At 38.8% G+C, this 27,224-nt stretch overlaps 1 protein-coding gene across 1 annotated transcript in view; it reads left to right on the forward strand.

Moving 5' to 3' along the window:
• Positions 1-27,224, forward strand: part of sema3c (sema domain, immunoglobulin domain (Ig), short basic domain, secreted, (semaphorin) 3C) — a 72,619-nt gene that overhangs the window by 37,721 nt on the left and 7,674 nt on the right. Inside the window, exons 4-16 of the mRNA XM_079817551.1 lie at positions 546-608; positions 3,132-3,251; positions 9,869-9,959; positions 12,738-12,857; positions 13,386-13,528; positions 13,630-13,744; positions 15,568-15,637; positions 18,631-18,775; positions 19,431-19,653; positions 22,299-22,387; positions 24,685-24,726; positions 24,912-25,069; positions 25,896-25,963. Coding sequence (XP_079673677.1) covers positions 546-608; positions 3,132-3,251; positions 9,869-9,959; positions 12,738-12,857; positions 13,386-13,528; positions 13,630-13,744; positions 15,568-15,637; positions 18,631-18,775; positions 19,431-19,653; positions 22,299-22,387; positions 24,685-24,726; positions 24,912-25,069; positions 25,896-25,963 — 1,447 coding nt within the window. The remainder of the gene's footprint in view (positions 1-545; positions 609-3,131; positions 3,252-9,868; positions 9,960-12,737; positions 12,858-13,385; positions 13,529-13,629; positions 13,745-15,567; positions 15,638-18,630; positions 18,776-19,430; positions 19,654-22,298; positions 22,388-24,684; positions 24,727-24,911; positions 25,070-25,895; positions 25,964-27,224) is intronic.

Here is a 27,224-nt window from a genome sequence, read left to right on the forward strand (position 1 = left end):
TTGTTTTTTATGTCTATGTTGTCAATCTGTCAATCTATGTCGATTATGAAAAGTGAACAGCATGAGATAGGACACATCATAAGATTAATGGAGTTGATCAGACATGATTGTGACCACTTCATTAAGTTTTGTTTTGCATAAATTGTATCTTAATTTTAATCAATGTTTCATCAGCCAATTGGGGCATTCTGGTTTGAGCGAGCGGAGCTTAACTGGTCAGTATTATTAAATTGCAGACAAAGATTTTGGATAGCTTGGTTGGTGTGGTAGAGGGCCCAACATCATATTCTTTCATAGGGCCCAAAATTGCTTTTGCTTTGCGGTTGCATACATTCAAATATGGTGCATCATGTCAACTATCATTACAAAATGCCAACTGTTGATTGAATATGAACAATAAATTGGCTAATTATACACTTGTATAATAGTACCATTAGATGTGCATTGTAACAATCTGTCAGTCAAAAACACTACACTGTCATATCTAAAGTTCTTTCATCAATATTACAAATCTCTCATTGCTCTCCTCTTTTTTTGTCTATCAGATCTTCTGGCCGGCATCCACCAGTAAGGTCGAGGAGTGTCAGATGGCTGGCAAAGACCCCACAGTAAGAACATTGGCCAGCTTTTTATGCCTCTGATTCACACACAGCAGCAGCATTCTTGTTTCAAATCCTATTTGTCTGTTGCTTGGTGAAGAGATCATCCAGTAAGCTGTTTCCACAAGCATTATTCTCCCCACAATTACAGCAATTAATTAAACTTGTCCCAAATCAATCAAAGAGCACCAAACATGAGTTGATTCTAAATCAGTGTTTATACCTCAAATTTTAACCGTTATGGCTGGATCAGGAACAGAGGCATGAGTTAATTCAAAATAAAGTTGTATTATTCCAATTTCTATCAGTCATGGCTGGATCAGAAACAGATGGTTCTTGCCCCAGTGCCCATGATTAAAAGCTGCCTCTTGTCTGTAGCGCAATGGGAGGTCACAATGTGTCATTGATTACGTGTGTTAGAATAAAGTAAAATGTGGGAATTAACCAATGTTTGCAGCTGGCCAAAGAAATATACTGTACTTAACACACTTACCACAAATGCCAGATGCAATGATCATTTTAAACCTGCATTTCATGTACTAATGAACATGTGCACTGGCACTCAGATATGAAGTCAATTTTAATTGCATTTAACTGGAAAAATAAGGCAAATTCAGCCACACCTGAATACCAAACTAAGAAAGAAAGAAAAATAAAGAAAAGAGAGCATGTTTTAAATAAAACATATTTTTGGTATTCTGACCTTATTTCGACAGTAAGCGCATTGTCCTTTCTGTACAGTCACATAGTAAGGAAGCTTGTTTTCCACAGAATCACAGCTTTTTATCTCACAATTATGACTTTTTTTATTTAGAATTGCAAGTTATAAACTCTCAGTTGTAAGAAATAAAGTCAGAATTGCAAGACTTTTAGTAAAACTTGAACTTCTTAACTCACAATTGCGATCTTATCTCACAATTCTGAGACAAAAAGTCAGCATTGCAAGACAAAAACTCTTTTATTTTAAGGCACAAACATATGGAAGTTTGTTTCCGCCACGAAATAAAACTAATTGCGACTTTTTGTCTCACAATTCAGACTTTTTTTTTTTCTAATTGTGAGAAAAAACCTCAGAATTGTGAGATAAAAAGTCGCAATTACCTTTTTTGTTTTATTTATTAAGTGGCGGAAACAATTTTCCATAGAAACAAGCTTTTTTAAATCATCTTATCCAGGCACAATATTTTTTATAAATAAAATACTACATAATTTAAAAAGCATTCCATTAATGATATATGAATATAAATAACAATATTTTAGCAATTGCAGTAAGGTTTTGTGATTTTTTTTTTTTCACATAACAGTATTGTGAAAGAATTTGAGGAAAATGTGCTTAATTTGACATTTGTTTTAAATAATTTATTCATTTTGCTTTGCATTTTAGGGTAAAATGCCACAGAAATGTCCCTGAAGATTTTCATCTAGCCCTAGGATTTGTAGGAATACAGTGGTTTGATAACTTTAACAGAGGGGGTACAGAGCAACGTGTTACATCTTGAAATATGCAGCTCAGCCTTCTTGCACTGCTATGACAAATATTTGTGTTTGAGCCCTTCCTTTGAGTCTGTTTTCCCTCTATCAATGTGTATACATGTTTAAACTAGGGTTTGCGCCACATATTTCCCCAGACATTTTATTTGCATCTATGGATCTGTAATGTTGCCCCTCGTCAAGTTGTCCTCCCCTCACAGGGATACACCCCATCCCTCTCCCCTGATAGGATCAGCAGCAGCCACAGGGTTGTCTGTAGCGCAATGGGAGTTCACAATGAGTCATCTAACATTGTGTGTGCGGCAGTGACCTCGCATCATCCAGATCCATCTGCATCATTTGGGAAACACTGAAGCATATCTTTAACAGAGCTGTAAATGATATTAAGACATGTTTATAGAGCTCGCTCTTGTTAATTCTGCCTGATCTCTACGTGAACCGTAAGCTGTCAAGACGTCTGTTCACCTTTGCGGAAAAAAAAGGTTACGTAATATGAATACAAGCCAGAAGAGGATAATGTTGATATGTGCCACAGAAAAAGAAATATTAATGACAAACACGTGAAAGGGAGGAGTGAATGGAGGGTGTGTGCGGTTGGAAGTGCTGTTATTTTTCTGGAGTTGCTCATGAAGGGCCTGTGTGTGCACATGCTAACCGAGAGCTCATGCAGCTGCTGTTTTGACACACTTCGCCAAGATCCTAAATGCTCCCCTGGCGCTTTTCTTTTTTCGACTCATCCCTCTCTTTCTCTTTTTCTGGGCTGGATCATATGCAGTTGGTTTGGCGACACTAGTTTGGGTTTCCTGGATTCCTTGAATAGGCCTTGAATTCCTGACCTATTTAAACTTTTACTTCCTGAATTATAGGTTTGGATCAATACAAGTGGTCTTAATTTTAATTGCCATTTTCAGTTTCCAGAATGAAATAAGTCAGCTTTATTATAGCATCAGCACTAAATGTCTTTAAAATTAGGTTAAAAGAGATTTTTGTATGCCTTTTAGGATCAAAAGCAATGATCTCTGTTTCTTTTGTTCTCCTCAGCATGGATGTGGAAACTTCTTACGAGTGATCCAGCCTTATAACAGGACACATCTGTTCATCTGCGGCAGTGGAGCCTACAGCCCAGTGTGTGCATATGTTAACCGTGGCCGGCGTCCTGAGGTCAGTTTACGCTCGCTAATGAAAAGCAGTCAGACAGTCTGATTTAGTTCAGTTTCACCTTAATTTTGCTATATTTACTTCAGATTAAAAAAAATGTTGTATTTGGAAATGGACAGTAAGACTATACTGCCCTAATTTCCTGGTAAAAATGTGTTTCTGTAATCTACCACTGAGTTGTAAGGTCATACATCATCCATCCATTGACATGACTTCCTCCATGATAATTTAGACCAGCATGGGAATGAGGGTATTTAGGAGGTCAAAAAAGAGAGACGAAACAAGACATGCCAATCAAAAGAAGAGCAATAAAATGAGATTAAACAAGAGAAGAGATGAAACCAGATGACAAAATGAGAAGAGACAAGCGACAAGATAAGACGAGACTAGATGAAACGAGACAAAAAACGTCTCGGGTTATGACTATAACCCTTGTTCCCAGAGAAGGGAACGAGACACTGCGTTATCGTGACGACACTTTGGGGAACGCCCCTCGCGTAAAGCGTCTGAAGAATGAATTAAATCAGCCCAATCCTGATTGGTGTTGCGTGATGACGTAGTATGTGACAGCATACCTGGAAGATACAAAGAGACGTCTGAACACAACAGAGATAGCGTTCTTGCGATGAAGCGAGCGCTCTGTCTGATTGGGTGGACACGAGACGCAGTGTCTCGTTCCCTTCTCGGGGAACTCGGGTTATAGTCATAACCCGAGGTTATAGTCATAACCCGAGACGTTCCCCTTCGAGGGAACTCGAACTGAGTCATCGTGACAACACTTTGGGGAACGAGTACCCACTATGCCGCACCAATCATACCCAACCCAGTGTGAAGCTGGAACCCAGGCACAACTAGGGGGCGAGCACTCTAGCGCCAGGCGTCTCAGGGAGATGCAGACTGTAGTACCTAATGAAGTTGTGCGGGGTGGCCCACCCAGCCGCCTCGCAGATCTCTTGCATAGAGGCTCCAGAAAGGAGGGCCACCGAGGAGGCCATGCTCCTGGTGGAATGGGCCCTCACGGCTAACGGTGAAGGTAGATTGCGCACCTGATAAGCAGTGGCTATAGCCTGGACAATCCAGTTACTGATTGTCTGTTTTGAAACAGGCAGCCCCTTCTTGGGTGAACCAAAACACACCAACACACACAAAGTCTGACCTTCTCCACTGAGCAGACTTCTCCAGGTAAATCCTCAATGCCCGCACGGGCAGAGGAGGTGAAGTCTGCTCTCTTCCGCCATCACATGAGGTGGAGGATGGAAGGCCTGAAGAACCACTGACCATGCCACATTAGATGGCACCTTGGGCACAAAGCCCGGACTGGGATGCAAGATGGCCTTAACTCCGCCAGGGGCAAACTCCAGGCAGGTTGGCGTGATAGCCAAGGCCTGGAGGTCCCCCACTCTCCTCAGAGAAGTGATGGCACGGAGAAAGGCCACCTTGAAGGTCAGGATTGTCGCCTCAGCCGACTCCAGCGGCTCAAAGGGGGCCTCAGTCAACCCTCCAAGCACCTCCGCCAGGTCCCAGGTTGGGACTCTGGAACGATCCGCAGGCCTCATCCTCCGAACCCCACGGAGGAATCGTACAACCAGATGGTGCCTTCCCAACGGCCCATCACCTAAAGGTGCGTGGAAAACCCCAATGGCAGCCACATACACCTTGAGTGTGGACGGGGAAAGACCGGCGGAGAAGAGGTCTTGAAGGAACTCCAGCACTGAAGCCACTGGGCAGATAACTGGGTTCACCTCCCGCTCTCTACACCAAGTGGAAAATAAATCCCACTTCAGGCTGTATAACCTCCTGGTGGAAGGAGCTCTGGAGCTGAGTAGGGTCTCCACGACACCCGCCGACAGACCCTCTCCCAGGTACTAGGCCCCCTCAGGGGCCAGACCCAGAGACCCCACACCTCTGGCCGGGGGTAGAAAATTGTGCCCCCCGGCCTGAGATAGCAGGTATATTAATCGAAATAATCTGCTAAGGGAACCAGCCTCCTCCCCGACCCCCTGAAACGGCTAACCGGCAGGGCGAAATCGAGGAAGATTTTCAGTGTGCGTACGCGTTTGCTGGACCGCCGCAGGTCTTGCTAGAGGCGGCTGGTGCAGTGTGCATGTGCTGAGAAACGATGTGGCCCGAAGCGTACTAGACGGCGGGAGCACAACATCGATTCCCAAAAGCTCCATAGGGAAGGCGACCTCAATCGCTCCTACCCAGGAGAGGGGGCTGGCCAGCGGGGGCCTCATCTAAGGGAGCAGCTCGACAGGGCCGTAACACTAGGACGGACACTGTGATTAGCAATTGCCTGAAACTGATGTGTTCCGCCGGCCATAAGGCGGCGAGAACGACATCAACTTCCGGAGGGCTCCAAAGAGGAGCAGCCTCACCATGCATGGAAGCAGCCCCCGCAGGAACTGCCCATGCATGATTGCTCCCATCTCAGATGAATATCCAGACAAGAACACGCTTGGGCGACAGACTGATTAAAAGTATCTAACTTATCAAGTCAGATAACATGACACTCAATTCCTCAGAATTAAATGTCTTCATAATTACCCAACCCGTGAAACCTGGTCTGAATGATAGGCTGTGAAAAAAATACACCTAACTCCTCAAAGTCAGATAATATTTTAATTCAATTAATGCAGCGCAGGCTTCCACACTGGGAAGGAGAACAATGGAGCTGTCACAGGGAAGGATAAGATGCCTCAGCACTCTCAGTTTCCCTTGACAGACCCATCTGCGAGTCCATGATTGATCAACCGTGCTGCCTCAACAGCACGAGACCAGCCACAGAGTTTGCGAGCCCTGAATGCTTGTGAAAACAACGTCAGTAGACAACAACACCAAATACTCTTAGACTGACAACACAGAGCGCTAACGCTGAAGAGCAAAAAGCTATCTCTGTTGCGTTCAGACGTCTCTTTGTATCTTCCGGGTATGCCGTCACATACTACATCATCACGCAACACCAATCAGGATTGGGCTGATTTAATTCATTCTTCAGACGCTTTACGCGAGGGGCGTTCCCCAAAGTGTCGTCACGATGACGCAGTTTGAGTTCCCTCGAAGGGGAACAAGATGATATGAGACGAAACTAGACAAAACAAAATAAGAGACAATATAAGACGAGGTGAGATGAGACAAGACTAGTCAACACAAGACAAGAGACAAGATAAGGTGAGGTGATATAAGATGAGCTGAGACGAGACTAGACTAGACAAAACAAGAGATGAGAAAAGGCGAAGTCAGATGAGACGAGGCAAATCAAAACAAGACAAGAGACCAAAAAAGGCGAGGTGAGATGAGTCGAAACTAGACAAAACAAGACAAGTTACAAGATAAGATGGGGTGAGATGAGACGAGACTATACAAAACAAGACAAGAGATGAGAAAAGGCGAAGTGAGATAAGACGAGACTAGTCAAAACAAGACAAGAGACAAGATAAGGCGAGGTGAGATAAGAAAAGACTAGATGAAACAAGACAAGAGACTAGATAAGACAAGAAAAGACTAGACAAGACACAAGATAAGATGAGGCGAGATGAGACTAGACGAAACAAGACAAGAGATGAGAAAAGGCGAAGTGAGATGAGACAAGGCAAATCAAAACAAGACAAGAGACCAAAAAAGGCGAGATAAGACAAGACTAGACGAAACAAGACAAGAGATCAGATAAGACAAGAAAAGAAAAGACTAGACAAGACACAAGATAAGATGAGGTGAGATGAGACTAGACTAGACAACACAAGACAAGAGATGAGAAAAGGCTAAGTGAGATGAGACAAATCGAAACAAGACAAGAGACCAAAAAGGCGAGGTGAGATGAGTCGAGACTAGACAAAACAAGACAAGAGACTAGATAAGGCAAGGTGAGATAAGACAAGACTAGACGAAACAAGACAAGAGAACAGATAAGAAAAGAAAAGACTAGACAAGACACAAGATAAGATGAGGTGAGATGAGATCAGATGAGACTAGACTAGACAACACAAGACAAGAGATGAGTGTGATGTGTGAAGTGTGATGAGACAAGGCAAATCGAAACAAGACAAGAGACCAAAAAAGGCGAGGTGAGATGAGTCGAGACTAGACAAAACAAGACAAGAGACTAGATAAGGCAAGGTGCGATAGAAGACTAGACGAAACAAGACAAGAGACCAGATTAGAAAAGAAAATACTAGACAAGACAAGATAAGATGAGGTGAGATGAGTCGAGACTAGACAAAACAAGACAAGAGACAAGATAAGACGGGGTGAGACGAGACGAGACTAGACAAAACAAGACAAGAGATGAGAAAAGGCAAAGAGAGATAAGACAAAACTAGTCGAAACAAGAGACAAGGAAAGGCGAGGTTAGATGAGTCGAGACTAGTCAAAACAAGCAAAAACTAGACAAGAGATGAGAAAAGACTAGGTGAGATGAGACGAGACTAGGCGAAACAAGACAAGAGATGAGATAAGACGAGGTGAGATGAGATGAGACTAGACGAAACAAGACAAGAAATGAGAAAAGACGAAGTGAGACAAGACAAGAGATGAGAAAAGACGAGGTGAGATAAGTTAAAGGTTAGAGAAGAGACAAGATTAAACTAAATAAGTAGAGATAGGGAAATATTAGATAAAAACGAAAATAGAAGAAAAAATTGAAGAGACTAGAGTAAAGACAAGATGACAAGATGAGGCAAGACAAGACAAAATTTAAAATTAAAGGAGAATAAGATTAGATAAGATAAAGTGAAGAGACAAGCTGAGATGGGACAAGATTAAATTAAATGAGATGAGACAATATTGGGATTAAACAAAAATAGAAGAGAAGAATTAAAAACTGAACCAGACCAGATGCGGCAAGATGAAACAAGATGAGATGAGATAAGAGGGGAAAAACGAGAACCAAAGGAGATGAGGTGAGAGGTGACAAGAGATGGGAATGAGATGAGATGGGAATACATAGTTCAAGATTAAAGGAGAAGAAATTAGACCAGAAGAGATATGAGATACAATAAGAATAGGAGAGACAAGAGAAATCAAGGAGATGAGGTTAGTTGTGATGAGATACAACAGAAGACTTGAATACATAAAGTATTAAAGGTTGAAGGAGAAGAAGAAGACGTGATAAGATGTGACAAGACTAAATCAAATGAGAAGATATGAGACAAAATGAGATTAAGCAAAAATAGAAGAGAAGAAATAACAAGTGAGTTGAGACAAGACACAGCTAAGTGAAACAAAAGACAAGAGATGAGGTTAGATGAGATGAGAACCAGAGGGGGTGAGATGAGAGGTGACAAGCCATGACACGAGATGGGAATACAAAGTTAAAGATTAAAGGAGAAACAATGAGACCAGATGAGATGAGACCAGATTAAACAAAACGTGAAGAGGATACCAGATGAGACGAGACGAGAATACTTAGAGAAAAGAGAAAGAGAAAAAGAAAGTTGAAGGGAGGAGGCGTGAAGAGAAGAGACCAGTAGAAGAGAAGTGAAAAAGAGACAAGGCGAGACCAGATGAGATTAGAGACAGTCCTGCTAGCCATCTGAGTCCAGCAGTTTGTTTTCCATCATTCTTTTTTTGTTTGAAAAGCATTTTACTCTCTCAACCCTCCACCCGTGTCCATCTCTCTCGGCTGCACACCAGCTGGTCTATTACAGGAGCAGAAAAAAGGATGACCTGTAACCTTTAAAAGTGTGCAGTGTAACTTTAACAATGACAGGGCCACCCTGGAGTCACCATGTGACTTGTTTCTTAGTTGCGTGTGATGTAAAGAGGCAATACATTAGTTAATGAACACACGCGTCCTTGTGATAAATTAGAAGCTCTACCACCAGCGGCTGTATGTCCTGACGGAAGCTCTCTCCGTCTCTGGTTTCTCTCACTTCACGTGACTGGCCAAAATCACGACACCAAAGGAGGGGATAGATTGGCCTGGCAGTCGGAAACCTGGAAGGATCTGAGCAAGTCTGTCCAACCAATCAGAAGAAAGGCAGCTCTCCAAAACCCCTGCACAAATGCGTGCTAGGAAATTACTCGGAAATCTTTTTATATAGATTGGCTGTGAAACAGTTCAGATCAGATTGAAAGTTGAGAATAGTTTTGATGATGGGAAATGGGATAAAATGATAACAAGAGCATATGTCAGAGCCATTTACGTTTATGAAGACTATGATTTGATTATCAGCCAAAAGTCAACTTTGCAGATTCTGGGCAAGAATCGGTCACTCAGACAGGGAAAAACTGGCATATAATAGTCTAACCACTGCTTTTTTTGTTACATTTATCAGGGCTCATTTTGAAGAACCGTTAGATGTTTCAGTCTATGCTGTGCCTCTAATCCAAAAATAGTTTCCTTTATAGTTTAAAGCATTAGTTAAGAGATATTTTAATCTTGAGGAAATTTGTACTGTACTTTATAGACCCAAATTAATCGATACTGAATCAAAATCTAATTGAATCGCAAGCTTGTGAATCGAAATCAAATTGACTCATGACAAATTTTTTGTGCCAATGCCCAGCCCTAATGTTTATACACGTCGCTTAAGCAGGTTTATCTGAAATAGTTTTGATACCACAATAACATTGTGATTGTGAAATGCAAGATTTTTTTGTGTTTTTGGTGTCATTGGCAGGAGCAAGTGTTTCAAATCTGTTCCCGAGCAGAATCAGGGAAAGGGAGGTGCTCCTTCAACCCACAAGTCAACACCGTCTCGGTCATGCTCAGTGAGTGTTGGCGTCTTTTGTGTCTTTATCCACAGGTGCCATTTTGTCTTGCACACTTAATAAAACACATTTTCTCTATGATCTCTTTGTTCGTGACCCCATAGTGTCACCAAACACCCACATTTTGTGGGTGTCTGCTCCCCTTCCGATGTGACGACTTTGGGTCGCTCAGTGCCGCCCCCTTAATCCTTTGATCTGTAATTGGCTAGTTGGTGTTGGGTTGCTGTTGACACAGCTATTGGGCTACATTACATACACACATACACACACATGCTTTCACACACCAGAGGGCAACATAAACACTGTGTTATTTTAGTATCATTGAGATAATACATTTTAAAAAAAATTAAAAATATAATCGTATCATATATTTCTGTACATTTTATATGTCAGTTTTCATTTTATGTCTACATTAGGGGTGTGACTTGATCTTGTGCCAAAACAGCTTGCAATATTAAAATATGACTTTTTTTGTCGAAGTGAAAAGCTGTCTCACGATATTAGCATGAGAGTTGAGTGGCAAAACCTTTTACAATGCTTGCATTTTATTGTTCTGTCTTTTACTGCATATGATAATTCATACTCAGAAAGCAGAACTGAAGTGACATTCATTACAAGAAGATTTGTTAAAACATTTCAAAATGCACTAGCATTCCCTAGTGAAAAATAAATATGTGCTAAGGTCCAACTAAAGATATACTGAAATATATTTGATTGTGCTAAAATGGAACTACTTTAGGCACACATTAAATATCTTGCATTTACTGTAAAGAATGATATTAAACATACTATCCATAGTAATGATAGTGATATTAATACACATTTTAGGCTTAATATTAAGAAATGTACAATAAAAAAGTACTCCAAATAAAGTTTAATTATAATATTTATATCAGTAAGTCTCAAGTGATCTGTCCTTATTCGTACTATACTTTGTATGAAATAAATTTATTTTAGATCAATTTTAGTATAGGTTTTTTCACTAGAGTTGTTTTGCATTTTGTGTTTTTCAGTCGAGTAAAAGACCATTTTTCCAGTCATATATTTCATCACTGAAGATTTCTTAAAATTAGTGTTAATATATCATCTCTTATCTTTCCTGCGAACACTATATTATGTATTGTCTCGTCTCATAAGCTAAATGTATCGTCACACCTCTACATATTTATTCATTTTTAAGTTAAACTAACATCAAGTTTTATGGATTTAACTACAATAATAAATTGTCATAATTAACTATAATAACCCTGAAACAAACATGCACTCATCTCTCCGTTTACACCTCATGAGAACTGTTTACATGTGCCACACATAATCTTCTATAGAAATCACGCACGCCTAAATATATGCTATAGGTCATCGTTAAGTATCTGTATATGAGAGAAAGTTTTAAGTGGTTATTCCATTTAGTTGAACAGTTCCCAACCGTCTAGACGACATCAAAGACTGACGGTCCTTGACATGACAGCCTACAGCTTTCATTGTCTGACGTCTGTCTGCAAATTTCCATCATACACTTTCCCCCTAGTCGTACATGTCAACCACAGGCCAAAACAAGATGGAGTGATGAAGTGATAGAGTAGTGGATTGATGAAAGGAAGGAGAGCTTTGGGGAATGGAGATTTGAGCAGGTCATTAGTAGAGCACACCGCAGAAACATTTACAGCCACAATAAATCCATATGTCTAATATTCAACAAAGATCTGTTCTTCCAGTAGCAGAAACCACACCGTATATGCAGTAGGTTTACAAAATAAATGGGTTTTAAACAGGGCTGTCAAAGTTAATGTGTTAATGCATGCAATTAAATATATATAATATAAATGGCACACAAAAGTCCCTATCGCAAAGCACAAATTTAAAAATAAAAGAGGAAGAATGTAATCTTTTTATCAGTAATTTATCTATAAAAATCAAAGCTAGAAACATTTAACATAATTTTTTTAAAGTGGAATTCCAAAACCAATGAATTTCAACATCATTAAAGCTCCAATAAATCACCAACAATTGAGCCAGTCATTTAAAGAAATGTCAACACGAAAACATCTTTAAACATGTAACATTAAGTCCATGAAGTGCGGGAAAAGTTTTTTGAATTGTTAATTTTATTTATTTATTTATTTTTTTAAGCTACACTGTGTAACTTTTTTAGTTTATTCTTAGCTACAAACACTTAGTTCTTTCAAAAGTATGTGCTCATTAATGTATATTTACTTCTTTCAAGTAATAAAGCATTCTCGTAAGTTTATAATATGCCATTGAAAATACATACGGGTGAGGGGTTTGAATGCGGGTTGCCATGTTGACCCTCCATCTTGAAAGTACATCAGCCAAAGAGGGACATACCCGTGAATTCAAGCTTTGCCTTTCGCGTTTTAACACTCGATGGCACCGTGTCGAATGTGGACGAGGTCGAACTGGAAGCCATGTTAATCTTGGACTAAATCAGCCACCGTAGGAGTTAAAACTAAATCGGAATTGAGAGGAAGAGAAACTAATATTCACTGGATGGTCATATACCTTTTAACCGCTAGATGGGGGAAAATATCACACAGTGTAGCTTTAAGTATCATCAACATCATTTAAAAAAATGGCTTTTTTCTTAAGAGGAACTGAATGTATTAAAACTGAAAGGACAAGGACACTGTTCATTTGAGAAGATATAAAATCCCAAAATCTTAAACAAAATCTACGTTTTCGCAAAATTTTTGTTAACTGAACATGAAAAATCGGTTTAAATCAACTGTGTGACAGATTTGTGTTTGTGTCTGTGGTTAGATCAGGAGCTGTTCTCTGGCATGTACATCGACTTCATGGGGACAGACGCGGCCATTTTCAGGAGCCTGACCACAAGGAACGCAGTGAGGACGGACCAACATAACTCCAAATGGCTAAGCGGTATACAAACCCTACACGTTATTTCATTCATCTCCATTATTATGACTGTTCTGTCAGAAAACTGTTCATAAAATTTGAAACCACAAATAATTATTTATGTGTGGCATTAAATTACATGTTCACGTTCCATGCCATTTCAGTAAAATAATACACAACCCACACAGTAAAACGGTCTTGCCCACATCAAAGGAAATGACTGGAGACAGGACAAAAGAAAGTCAATGATTCCACCTGGAAAGTGAAAACATATTGTACATGCATAATGGTTTTCTCAAGGGGTCACATTATCTTTTGTGCGATGCAATCCAAATATACACAATGAAGTGGATATTTGGTCAGGATGTGTGAGATATCTCAGTTCGCCAGCAGCTATATTATATTTCACATAAACTCGGGCATTAGCACCATTCAGAGTTGTTTGATTCTTTAGGAGGGAAATGAGAAAGTACAATCTTCTCATTTCTCTTGTGTGGTTCATGTAGAGAAAATTGAGTGTTTAAGCTCTATTTATTCTTTTATTTTGACTAGAGCCAGTGTTCATTGATGCCCACTTCATTCCTGATGGCTCAGACCCAAACGATGCCAAACTCTACTTTTTCCTGCGTGAGAGACTGACAGACAGTAGTGGAAACACTAAGAACATCCACACTATGGTGGCTCGGGTGTGCCCTGTAAGTCTGTGTGTTTGAGAGATTATATATATATACACACACTCTATAATATATACATGTATTAATATAATGAATTTCACATCATTGTAAATTCTATTTAGAATGACACTGGTGGTCAACGGAGCCTGGTGAACAAGTGGACCACGTTTCTGAAGGCTCGGATGGTATGTTCGGTTTTAGAAGAAGACGGTACCGAGACCCACTTTGATGAGCTTGGTGAGAGTACAAACACACACGCACACGTTGGATTTCCATGTTTTATGTGAACTTTCCAAAGACATAATGATATATACTGTAAAAACTGTATATTCTATCCCCCTACCCCTATCCCTAAACTCAACCCTCATTGAAAACGTTCTCATTTTTACATTTCACATCAAAAAACTTAGTATGATTTAAAAGCTGTTTTCCTTATGGAGACCAAAAAATGTGCCCACAAGTTCAAAAGTTTCTGGTATTACAATTTTTGTGGGGAAAATGTGTCCCCACAACATTGGAAAAACCTGAACCACACACACACACACACACACACACACACACACACACACACACACACACACACACACACACACACACACACACACACACACACACACACACACACACACACACACACACACACACACACACACACACACACACACACACACACACACACACACACACACACACACACACACACACACACACACACACACACACACACACACACACACACACACACACACACACACACACACACACACACACACACACACACACACACTACTTAAAAGGCATGGTTAAAAAATAAACAAAAAACATAATTTACAGTAGTGCACGTATAATTTTTTTTAAAAGCTTCAAAATGTTAATAAAAATGTAGACTATAAAAATGTATCAAATGGCATGTTTTGACTATTTGTACCATATCACTATTGCTCTAATATCTACAATATATCACTATAGTCCCCTGGCTGTTGGGTTAAGAAAAGGTTCAAAAAGGAGGTTTTTGCAGTGAATCCATTAAGCCAGGATTAGGCCTTAGTTCAATTAAAGGAACTTTAGCTTATTGACCATATCCCCCAGAGTTAGATAAGTCCATACATACCATTCTCATCTCTGCACGTGCCATAACTCTGTCTGACGCACCCACCGCTAGCCTAGTTTAGCACAAAGACTGGAGGTAAACGGCTCCAGCTAGCCTACTGCTCAATATTAATAAGTTCCTAGCCATATCAGTCTTAAAAAAAAATAAATAAATAAAATAAATCGCAACTTTTCCTTTTCCGTCGATCTTAGTACACGATGTAACTATACGCATCACAACATGTAAATAGGAAAATGTTGGCGTTATTTTGTCACAGTCATTGAACAGTAGGCTAGCTGTAGCTGTTTACCTCCAGTCTTTGTGCTAAGCTAGGCTAGCGGTGGGTGCGTCAGACAGAGTTATGGCACGTGCAGAGATGAGAATGGTATGTATGGACCAATCTAACTCTGGGGTATACGGCGAATAAACTAAAAGTCCCAAAAAGTCTGCGTGTTCCTTTTAAGACATTTAAGTAACATTTATAAACATGCCTTACAAGAAAAAATTACTGGTGAGCATCTTGAAACAAAACAATGACACTGACTTAATTCAAAATATGTCAGTGCAAGTTGCTTTCAGTTAAAACAGCTCAAACGTGCATTTTAGTCTGGGACTAGCTTAAGCTTTGTCTGTGAAACCGGGGGATCGTAGCCTTGTCGTAACTCTGTATTTAACCCAAAACACTCCTTTATAAGCCTAACAAATTTCACATTCTAGTTAAACTGCTTCCTATTATTGGTCATTACCATTCAACAACGGCCCTAGGTCGTTTGTAAAGCTTTTCACCTCATTAAATTCCTTTTACGATCATAAAACACTCAGTGCAAATAGTTTACACTGGCTGTTTAAAGCCCATGATGGATTTACACTTTCACCTGTTTTATTCTTGTCAGGCCGCACTAGAACCGTGTAACAATGTTGTGGGACAGATGTTCAGCCATTGAGTGAGTGCTTGTCTCTTTCCTTCCAGAAAATGTGTTTTTATTGGAGACAGACCACCCAAAGGGCCTCCTCATCTTTGGAGTCTTCACCTCTACAAGGTAAAGCCAATAGCAATATTGAGCTTGCCACTAATATGTGGATATATGCGTGTGCATGTTTTTATGTGTGTATTTGCCAAATATAGGTCAGGCGGGGTTGGAGCTGAGGGGATGACAGGGTTTCTGGGAACATGTGATCATACCTAAGGGTGGTGTGGGGAAAGAAAAGGTCACTTCTTAACAAACATAAATCTAATGTTAGTTCAGAGGGTCATCCAATAGCTTTTTTTACTGTGATGAATTTAACATTATGATGAGGAGGTCTCGCTGAATGATTTAAATTGGACTGTCACACAGAGAGAGGGAGAGACAAGTGTGATGTCGCTCAGCCACTTTAAACGTTTCCGTTTCTATTAGTGTTTTGTGTAAATGAGTGTTACCTCTCAGAAAAGATACAGAATACTTAAAAGTTCTTAATTTTGTTTTATGTATGCAAATAAAAAGACAAAAAGGAGACAGTTGTTGACAAAATTCGAATATAGCTAGCTACCAGGGTCAGACATCAAGCAAACATGGTCCAGAATTAAATTCCTCCCCTTTATTATTTATTACTAAATAATAATTTAACGAATCAATAATTTAAATCAATATTTTGAGTTTGTAAATGTTATTTCATATTACATATATTATTATATATTACATTCTTCCTATATACTATTCTACATGTAATTATTATATTTAATTTAAAATAATAGTATGAGTTTATAAATATATACTCATACTTTATTCTTTCTATATTCAATGTTTGTGCATATTTGTATATATTCTATACATTTCTATACACTCACCTAAAGGATTATTAGGAACACCTGTTCAATTTCTCATTAATGCAATTATCTAATCAACCAAACACATGGCAGTTGCTTCAATGCATTTAGGGGTGTGGTCCTGGTCAAGACAATCTCCTGAACTCCAAACTGAATGTCAGAATGGGAAAGAAAGATGATTTAAGCAATTTTGAGCGTGGCATGGTTGTTGGTGCCAGACGGGCCGGTCTGAGTATTTCACAATCTGCTCAGTTACTGGGATTTTCACGCACAACCATTTCTAGGGTTTACAAAGAATGGTGTGAAAATGGAAAAACATCCAGTATGCGGCAGTCCTGAGGGCGAAAATGCCTTGTTGATGCTAGAGGTCAGAGGAGAATGGGCCGACTGATTCAAGCTGATAGAAGAGCAACTTTGACTGAAATAACCACTCGTTACAACCGAGGTATGCAGCAAAGCATTTGTGAAGCCACAACACGCACAACCTTGAGGCGGATGGGCTACAACAGCAGAAGACCCCACCGGGTACCACTCATCTCCACTACAAATAGGAAAAAGAGGCTACAATTTGCACAAGCTCAGCAAAATTGGACAGTTGAAGACTGGATAAATGTTGCCTGGTCTGATGAGTCTCGATTTCTGTTGAGACATTCAGATGATAGAGTCAGAATTTGGCGTAAACAGAATGAGAACATGGATCCATCATGCCTTGTTACCACTGTGCAGGCTGGTGGTGGTGGTGGTATACTTTAGGCCCCTTAGTGCCAATAGGGCATCGTTTAAATGCCACGGCCTACCTGAGCATTGTTTCTGACCATGTCCATCCCTTTATGACCACCATGTACCCATCCTCTGATGGCTACTTCCAGCAGGATAATGCACCATGTCACAAAGCTCGAATCATTTCAAATTGGTTTCTTGAACATGACAATGAGTTCACTGTACTAAAATGGCCCCCCAGTCACCAGATCTCAACCCAATAGAGCATCTTTGGGATGTGGTGGAACGGGAGCTTCGTGCCCTTGATGTGCATCCCACAAATCTCCATCAACTGCAAGATGCTATCCTATCAATATGGGCCAACATTTCTAAAGAATGCTTTCAGCACCTTGTTGAATCAATTCCACATAGAATTAAGGCAGTTCTGAAGGTGAAAGGGGGTCAAACACAGTATTAGTATTGGTGTTCCTAATAATCCTTTAGGTGAGTGTATATTCTATTCTATATTTGTATATTATATAGGCTATTTTAATCGATTTATTACATATAAATATTTCATTTGAACTAATGAGTAAAATATAAATATATTATATATTTAATATAGTATATACTATAAAATATATTTCACTATATTGCATTTTTCACTACATTCTACTATTTGTAAATGTTTGTATATATTCTAAATACTATATTCTAGAATATACAATTAAAAAAAGTGCCCATGGAAACCCATTCCAGTGGGCAATTTAAAAAGAAGTCATCTAGCATAACACCGATCGTCTCATTTTTATTTACTGTATGAGAAATATGGGGTACAGCACAGTTTGAGATATTGTTGCGATCTCTTCTGCAGCTCTAGTGAAGAAAAATATGAGATAACTGAGAAAGATATTGGAGGCCAATGGAGCAAAAGTCTCCATTTGTTATCTCATTGTTTAGGAGAAAACAGTTCATTTCAGTTCAGATATGAAATCTCATTTGTGATATTTCATATGGGTCATCTCATTACATTTGTTACAGTGGGTTTCTATGACTGTATGTTTACTTGTGTCAGCAGCGGCATGTGTGTATGTGAGCTGTGGTTGAATAAGGTGAGATTTCGGTCAAGGTTTCCGAATTGTGGCTCAATCTCCAACCACGTACAGCCAGTGTGGTTTTCCTAATGAGGCCAATCCAAACAGCAAAAGTTTCTTTGTCCATGCCCTGCTCTGTTATTTATCGTTATATGTCGCCTCTTTCCCTTTGTTTTGCGATAAAACAAAAACTCTTTGTCTTGCTGTCTGATCAAAATCTACGATGTCCAGCCAAACCACACTTCATCCCAAAGTGTAACCAAAGTGGTATCCCCTTTCCTCTATGCGTCATTTTTCTCTCTCTGCAGACTGAGTCTCCAGTGTAACCATCATCCCTTCCATCCAAACGTCAGGAAGGATGTGCAAGAACGTATTTTACTGTCTGACTTCCTTCCATGTTAAACATGTGTGTGTTTTGTGTTATTCCTTCCAGTTCTGTGTTCAGAGGTTCTGCTGTCTGTGTTTACAACATGGCCGACATCCTGACGGTCTTCAACGGACCGTTTGCACACAAGGAAGGGCCCAACTTCCAGTGGGTGGCTTTCCAGGGCCGGATCCCTTACCCACGACCGGGAACTGTGAGTCACGCACATTAATGTCCTGCCTTGGTACAGTCACTCTGTTTATAACACCAACAAACGGAGTAAATATGTGGTTTACACAGTTTAGCTAAAAAGGCAAATCATTATGGGTGAGAAATAATAATAATTAATTTTCAGTTGAGTTTATACATCAAATTTGTATAAACTTCATTTATAGGCTTATATTTCAAGGTAATTTGTAAGAAATCTTAATAATATTGTGCTGACATCCTATAGAATACTATTTTCTAGACTAGATTTCTAATTTATCCTTTGTGAGAAAGGCTTATATATTTGAAGGTAATTTATTTTTAGAAATAAGACATTATCATTTATAATATTATTTTAATAATATAATACTAAATTATTATTATTTTGTGTTATTATTGTTGTTTTTGTTACTATTAAGCTTTTTGTAATGTACGTGTCCTCCAGTGCAATGTTAAAAGAACACAAAGGGTTTTTTTCCCCACTTAAAACCTTAAATTAATTTTAATTTAGGGCGGAATTTTATCAAATTACATGCATGTAGACGATGACTCACTCACATTTTGAGTCTAGTTGACAAAAACACCCAATTAAAGTGACAAAGCTTCACTGAATAAAGCAGCATGATAATCTAATTTTCTAATTTTTATCCTTTTCCTGTCAGTGTCCTGGTGGCGCATTTACCCCTCACATCCAGAGTACTAAAGAGTTTCCAGATGATGTGGTGACGTTCGTGAGGAATCACCCTGTCATGTTTAACCCCATTTACCCGGTCGGCAGGAAACCTCTGGTGGTGCGGACGCACGCCGATTACAAATACACCTCTATAGCTGTGGACCAGGTCACCGCTGCAGACGGACACTACCAGGTTCTATTCCTGGGCACAGGTAAAGCCCCACAGCACCGTAAATGACCATACTATAACATTTACCTACTCAGAATTACAACCACTAGATGAAAAATAGTTCAAATGTTCCACAATATATTCCTACAGCTACCTTGTGTCATCTGTTTGTGGAAGGAGCTGGCACACTTAACTTTGCTTGACTGCTTGTTGACCTTGTCAACAGACTAAATCGCTTTTCCCCATCTAAATATGACAAGGGGAGAAAAGTTGTCAAATCTTTTACTGGCATAACATTTTACTGGAAGTGATTTGTCAGTAAAAATATACTTAATTTACCATACTTTAAAATTATACTGTACTTTAATATATTGTTGAATAAGCACACATTCGACTTTGTTATACCGAACCACACTGTTCCTTGACATACAATTTACATTATACAAAACCATACCAGAGCAATGTTCCTTATAATTTTAGGGCTGTCAAGCGAATAAAATGTATAATCTAAATAGGAACCTAAAACTGCTAGTATGTGTCTCAATTAGTCATTCATTCTGCCGATTCATTCAAAACTTTGATTCATTCGTAACCAAAGCAAGTGGCCGTCTTTATGAATGAGTCATTGAATCATTGGCTCACTCAATTCACTGGAAACTGCAGATTCATTCAGTAATAAAACACCTCTGTGTGTTGCTTGGAGATGCACAACAGTTCTAACGTAACTTCGTTTGGAACTATTTTTGGCAAAATTTAGCAAAAACAGACGATATTGTGTCTATAATGTAAAAAATGTTTAACTTCTTGTTTATTGAACTGTTGTATAAAATGTATTTGCAATCATGCAGATATTCGGTAAAAACAGAACTCTTGCTCGTGTGATATTGCTAAGCTATTTTATATGATATAAATATGATGTCTGTAAATAAGATTTCTCATATCTGGAACTTTGGAGGCATTTTAACTGCATTCTAATAAGCTTCATCAAGCAGTCAGTCCTATAAACTGTATGCAATGTTAGATGTTGTACAGGTCTGGGCCAGGTAAGTTAAAAGCGCTATTAATTTAAATGCATAATTATTTTTTTTTCATAATGAATCAAACCAAATTAACATGTTAAAAAGATACCCCTAATAACATTTTAAATAGATGTAATCTTATAATATTATTTTCCAATTACTTGAACTGTTCCAATTACAGTCAGTCCTATAAACTGTATGCAATGTTAGATGTTGTACAGGTCTGGGCCAGGTAAGTTAAAAGCGCTATTAATTTAAATGCATAATTATTTTTTTTTTCATAATTAATCAAACCAAATTAACATGTTAAAAAGATACCCCTAATAACATTTTAAATAGATGTAATCTTATAATATTATTTTCCAATTACTTGATGCAGCAGTTACTGTAGCACACATAGCCTACTCAAGAAACGTTTAGCTGTGGTGCTCATGTGGGTGATGAAGGTTTGAATCTGGCTTGCAACAGTCATCATCCCATTCTCCTTATATCATCCCAAAAATGTCTATACTTTAAATGTAAAGCAGTTGCTCTCATCCAGGGAGACAGGACCCACTAGAGGGCCTCAGCAAACTTCCTAGGGGGTTTGGTTTTTCTATTAACTACTGTTTCCATTTACTTCCAGATTCTGATTATAAAAATAATAAAATTAGTTAAAAATGATTATTCAATGCCATTCCACATCACACAGAACTATAACAATACATTTAACTCCACAGATCACATTGTTCAGGCAGTGTGCCACTGACCACCACCAGGGGGCAACGAATCTACACAAACCTTATAATCTAATCATTTTAACATTGTTTATTATTATTGTTAATCTATCATTTAACATCAGTTAAATGTAGGATATTACGAGTCCTGCTGTGTCACAGGACCTATACATAATATTAACTTTTGAGATGGGAATGCAAGAATGAAAGAAAGAATGTGAGAGTGCGTGTTTAACTGAGAACAGAATCACAGACATGACAGCAGACAGGCTCTGCGGTTACTAGGGAACGGGGATAGGGACATTTGGAGAGAACTCAAAATCACAGCTGTTTGTATTTGCCTATCAAAAAGCCTGATGGGAAGCCAGGAGCGTTGTGCGGAGCGGCCTGGCTGCTCCTTGGCAGGGTTTTGTCTTGAAATGTTGGCCATTTAAAATGGGAATTTCCAGAGTTTGAGCTGAATTCCCCATTGACCCCATCCCGAACGTCTGCACCTATCATGACCTCACAGAATGAATGAGCTTGACTTGTAATGGTCTTTAGCAGCAAACATATCACTAAGACATTTCCACAGCTGAAGATATCCAATAAATAATTTCCACCAGACAGATGGCAAAAACCCTTTACATTGAAGGAGGGCCACAGGCCATATCTAGGGACTAGAGAGTGGGCACTTTTGAATTGAACAAGTAAGAAATCACCTAGCAACCACCCAGAACACCTTGGCAACCACTCTTTTCTTCTGAAGTCTAGACTGCAGATCTGTTTCTCAGAACAGATGCTCAACAACATCAAAAACACCAACACGGATACACGCACAAGCCTTCGAACGAGAAAATATGTGAACAATGGAAAGTTCATAAGCAGTTCGAACCCAGACTAAATTACAGAGATTGTTTTTTGCTTTCCCAACTGTCCAATACTCTTCTGATGTTCTGATATTCCGTTCACAGATAAAGGCACGGTACAGAAGGTTGTGGTTCTGCCGTCAAACGGCTCTCTGGATGAGGATCTAATCCTGGAGGAGCTGGAAGTGTTTAAGGTCTGAGTTCTCACCGCACATCACACATCAAAGCATCTAGAGGGCAGACTGCATGAGCAGAGCTGGCAGTGCCACAAAGCGTTTATTAGAACTCAATGTTGTTCTGAGGGAAGGCAGATTTTTAATGGGAACAGAGGCTGGGCTTGAGAGGTGAGGAAAAGGTTACATTGTGAAGTTTCTTATGGTCTGCTTTGAGCTTGAAATCGTCAAAATAGGTTTAGGCATTATAATCATCAATTTATGGACAAAGAAAGGCCACACACGTAGTTCAGTGGACTGTTTAATTTGGCATCTCAACACACGCTCACACATCGGAGTAAACGATTATTGAAAAATAAGGGGGGGGAAAAGTAGGACGGGGATCATTGTAGGTTGGATGGAGGCAGATCTGAATATGAGCTTGCAGGATAAGGGCGGAGTTTAAGCAGACTAGGAGTCTGGCATACGTCACTGGAAAAATTCAAAAGATCAAATTATGATATTAAAAATTATGAGCTCAAATATTCTTTATTTAAATAAATAAAACATGCATTTAGAAAGTGTGATTGTCTATTGCATGCCATCTTTAATCTTTATTATATTACTCAACAATTGGCAAAAGGTGTAACCATCAAGTAAAAAGTGATTACACAATTTTTGCTCAAAAGCATAGTTTTTCTCAAAAGTTAATATGTATTTTTCAAGGTAAAACTTTTTTTTTTGTATAATGAATACCATGAAGTTGGAGTCATACATTTTGACACCGCCACAAAATGGTGAAATTATCTAGTATTTTTTAAACGTACTATTAGGTTTTCACCTTTTCACCTTGTCTTTATCACGCAACAAACTAGCTACAAACTAAGGCAAGTCTAGTTTATTTATATGGTAATTCAAAGTGCTTTACATAGAACAGGTATTAAAATATTGATAGAATAATCATAACATATGCATAAGAAATAAAAATACCATGTGTAAGAAAGAAAACAACAATACTAAGTTTTGAGCTCCCCTGTCTGAACAGATTTTCAGTTTGTGAGACACACTAGTAGCAACCCGGCTTCCTAGCGACCTCCTGCCCTTCCAAGGACCCGGTGTTCCACACTCACGTCTGAGTGTGTACTGTCTCACTTCCCAATTCTCCCAACCAGACAGCACTAACCAAAAATTAATAAAATCGTAACCAAAAATAAAAACAAGGTTAAGTTAAAAGAATAAAAAGATGATACATAGATAAGATAAAGTGCAATCAGTCGGACGTACAGTGCTCATTCAGTAAATGCACAGCTAAACAGATGTGTTTTGAGTCTGGATTTGAATGTGACAACTGTTGGAGCACATCTGATCTGTTCAGGAAGCTGGTTCCAGCTGCGGCTGGCGAGCCAGATCACGCGAAAACGCGTATAAATAATACTAGTGTACAATGTCGTGGAATGTATACGCCAAAATTAGTTTTATACGCATTTTATGGCGTATTATACGCACGAAACAAATATGGTGCTATATAGCATTAAAGGTTCCCCTATGATTACGAGCCAAGAACCATTTTTGGTGCCATATAGAACCTTTTTTTTTAGAGTGTATGCACGCGAAAAACTGCGTACCATATGCACGCCAAAACTCATTTTGGCATATACATTCCACGACATTGCACACTCGTACTATTGATACGCATTCTCATGTGATCATGTTGGGCTGGCATAATAGCTGAAAGCAGACTCTCCTTGCTTTGAGTGAACCCTTGGTATTTCTAATTGACTTGATCCTGATGATCTGAGTGATCTGTTGGGGTTTCTATTTAATCAGCATATCTGCAATGTATTGAGGTCCTAGGCCATTGAGTGATTTATAAACAAGTAACAGTACTTTAAAATAATTTCTAAATGTAACTGGAAGCCAGTGTTAAGACCTGAGAACTGGCGTGATGTGTTCATATCGTATGTTTGTGTTACACACACACATATATATATATATATATATATATATATATATATATATATATGTATGTTTGTCACACACACACACACACACACACACACACACACACACACACACACACACACACACACACACACACATATATATATATGTTTATTATTTATATATATATATATATATATATATATATATATATATATATATATATATATATATATATATATATATATATATATATATATATATATATATATATATATATATATATATATATATATATATGTTTATTATTTATATATACTGTATGTATGCATTTAATATATATTATTTAATAAAAGAAAATCCTGACATAAAAACACTATTCCTTTTCTGATTTTCAGAAGCAGTCTCCCATCACCAACCTAAGAATCTCTTCTAAAAAGGTAACTACATGTAGTCGCTCTTTTATCTAGCTGCATTTTCTGACTAAGCGCTACATATAGTAAGTGGGGGAGGCAATAAATTGTGGAGGGGGAAATAGTTGCTTTAATTCTGGGTAATTATCTTGTCACCAGTCCTGTGAGTTAAATGAACAGCTTTTGTGATATGTGGCTTGTTTGTGTTACAGCAACAGCTGTATGTTAGCTCTGAGCATGGAGTGTCCCAGGTGTCTTTGCACCGCTGCAACGCATACGGCTCTGCCTGTGCGGACTGCTGTTTAGCACGGGACCCGTATTGCGCATGGGATGGCCTCAGCTGTTCTCGATTCTACCCGACTGGCAAGAGGTACACACACACGCTCACACACACAACGCTCAGGGTGGCATAAATTGCAGCAGCAGTGGGGCAGAAATAAATGATGAGGACAGCTTTGGTTGTAATGCAGAGACGCACAGTCTGGGCCGAAGATTATTTGTGGGATTTGAACAAAGCACTTACCCTACATATTAAAATTCACTTAGACACTATTATATTTTAAAGAGTTCTGGCTTAAGATTTTCCCCTGACAATTTTAAAAAGACATATCAACTAGAGACTGACAGTAGAGAGATTTTGAAGATGGGCATTTTTGACTTGGGTCAGTAAATGACCACCTTGTACCATCCTAGCAACACAGTAAAAACACTCCAACTGTGTGGCAACTCTTCAGAAACCATCCAATCTGTGGCATTCAGACCGCACACAGCCGGTCAATCAAACAGAACAGCCCACATATTGCATATTCATGAGTATTTACATTGTGGATTGTTTCAGAATGGGACATGTTAAAATCTAATCTGATACTTTAGCCAAACAGTTTCTCTTGAAGTCAGATGTGTTGAGTTAGGAAAATATTGATGGAAGGAACAGCCATCAAAACATCCTTCCCAAAGTAATGAAGTGGAAAAGACATACACTTCACTTCACTGCATTTGTGATAGCTAAATCATGTTAATTGTGAGAAATTAAGCTAAAAATTTGACTTTCATGACAAGGAGTGTGTTTTATAAAATGAACAGTGTGCAAACATTCAGACGGGGATGTTGATAAAAAGTGAGAGAATGTAAGAGTGAAAGGAAAAAATACATATATGAAAATATGTTGGATTAATCCTGTGTAAATGTTATTCCAGGAGAAGCAGAAGGCAGGATATTATGCACGGGAATCCACTGACTCAGTGCAGAGGGTTCAATCTGAAAGGTAATAACTACTTGCATGTCAACACGTGGGCTAAGCAAATAATGTCACAAAGTTATGTGCTGAGATGAGAATTTAAATTTGAAAAGTAAGCAGTTTCGTGACTGACTGTTTGATAAACCTGTTTCCATTTATTTATTTGGTCACTTTAGTTTAGGGTCAAATTCTCACTATTTACTAGCTATTAACTATGACTTTTGCCTCAATAAACTCCTAATTACTGCTTATTAATAGTTAGTAAGGTAGTTGTCAAATTTAGGTTTGTAGAATATGGTCATGCAGAATAAGGCATTAATATGTGCTTTATAAGTACTAATAAACAGCCAATATCCTAGTAATACGCATGCTAATAAGCAACTAGTTAATAGTGTGAATTGGACCCTAAAGTGTTAACATTTATTTATAAAAAATAAATAAAAAAAGCAATTAGCTATGTTTCCTAGCCTGGTCCTACCAGACTCATTTCTCAAATTTCATTTGTACAGAGAGTCTGGCCACTCTCCATTGACAAGCGTTTACTTCCTTGAAGGCGGGAACTGAAGTTTAAGTTGAAGTTTAAAACCATTGGATCTGCCAAGAGCCACTCTGGATCTGCCATAACCAATCGCTAACGTTTAGTCGTGATGTATGTCATGCGCCGTTCGCCTCTGTTTCTCACATGGAAGTCTATAAAAATAAATGTGCAGCCACCTCAGTGATAAAACCTTGTGCATTCGGATTGTGATTTATTCACGGTGGAGGGGAGAGTTTTGTGATCGGGAACGCGCTGCTCACGTGGTCCGTAACATGATTGTACACTGTAAATAAAATATCATATGTTTGGTATGATAAGAATAAGTGCTGCCGTAAATAACTGGCCAATTCAAATGTTTACGTGCTTTTCTTTCTTTTATTTTTTGAGCGTGATGAAATATATTGCTCTTGAAAATACTTGCCAGGATTTAAAGAAATACAAGTCTAGAAACGCATCCAAATTACAGCGAAGCGCAACCGCACGGTGCTCTGCAGTGGTCAAAAAGGATAAAAACAGTGAATTTTGAAGTGATATATTCTTGAAAACTCAGAGATGTGGATTCGGACAGCAATTAAATTACCACACGACCTTGGTGTTTGTCTAAAACAGTAGGTAATTCGGCCGGGGATTTTTACGCGTAGCCCCTGTAAATAATGACAATACCTTCCGACCGCACACAAAACAATTACCGGGGCTTCACTGAGCCAACTCCTTCACCACTAACGGAGCGAGCTGGAAAATCGAACTTTT

This window comes from Gobio gobio (assembly GCF_949357685.1).
Source record: "Gobio gobio genome assembly, chromosome: 5".
Lineage (NCBI taxonomy): Eukaryota > Metazoa > Chordata > Actinopteri > Cypriniformes > Gobionidae > Gobio > Gobio gobio.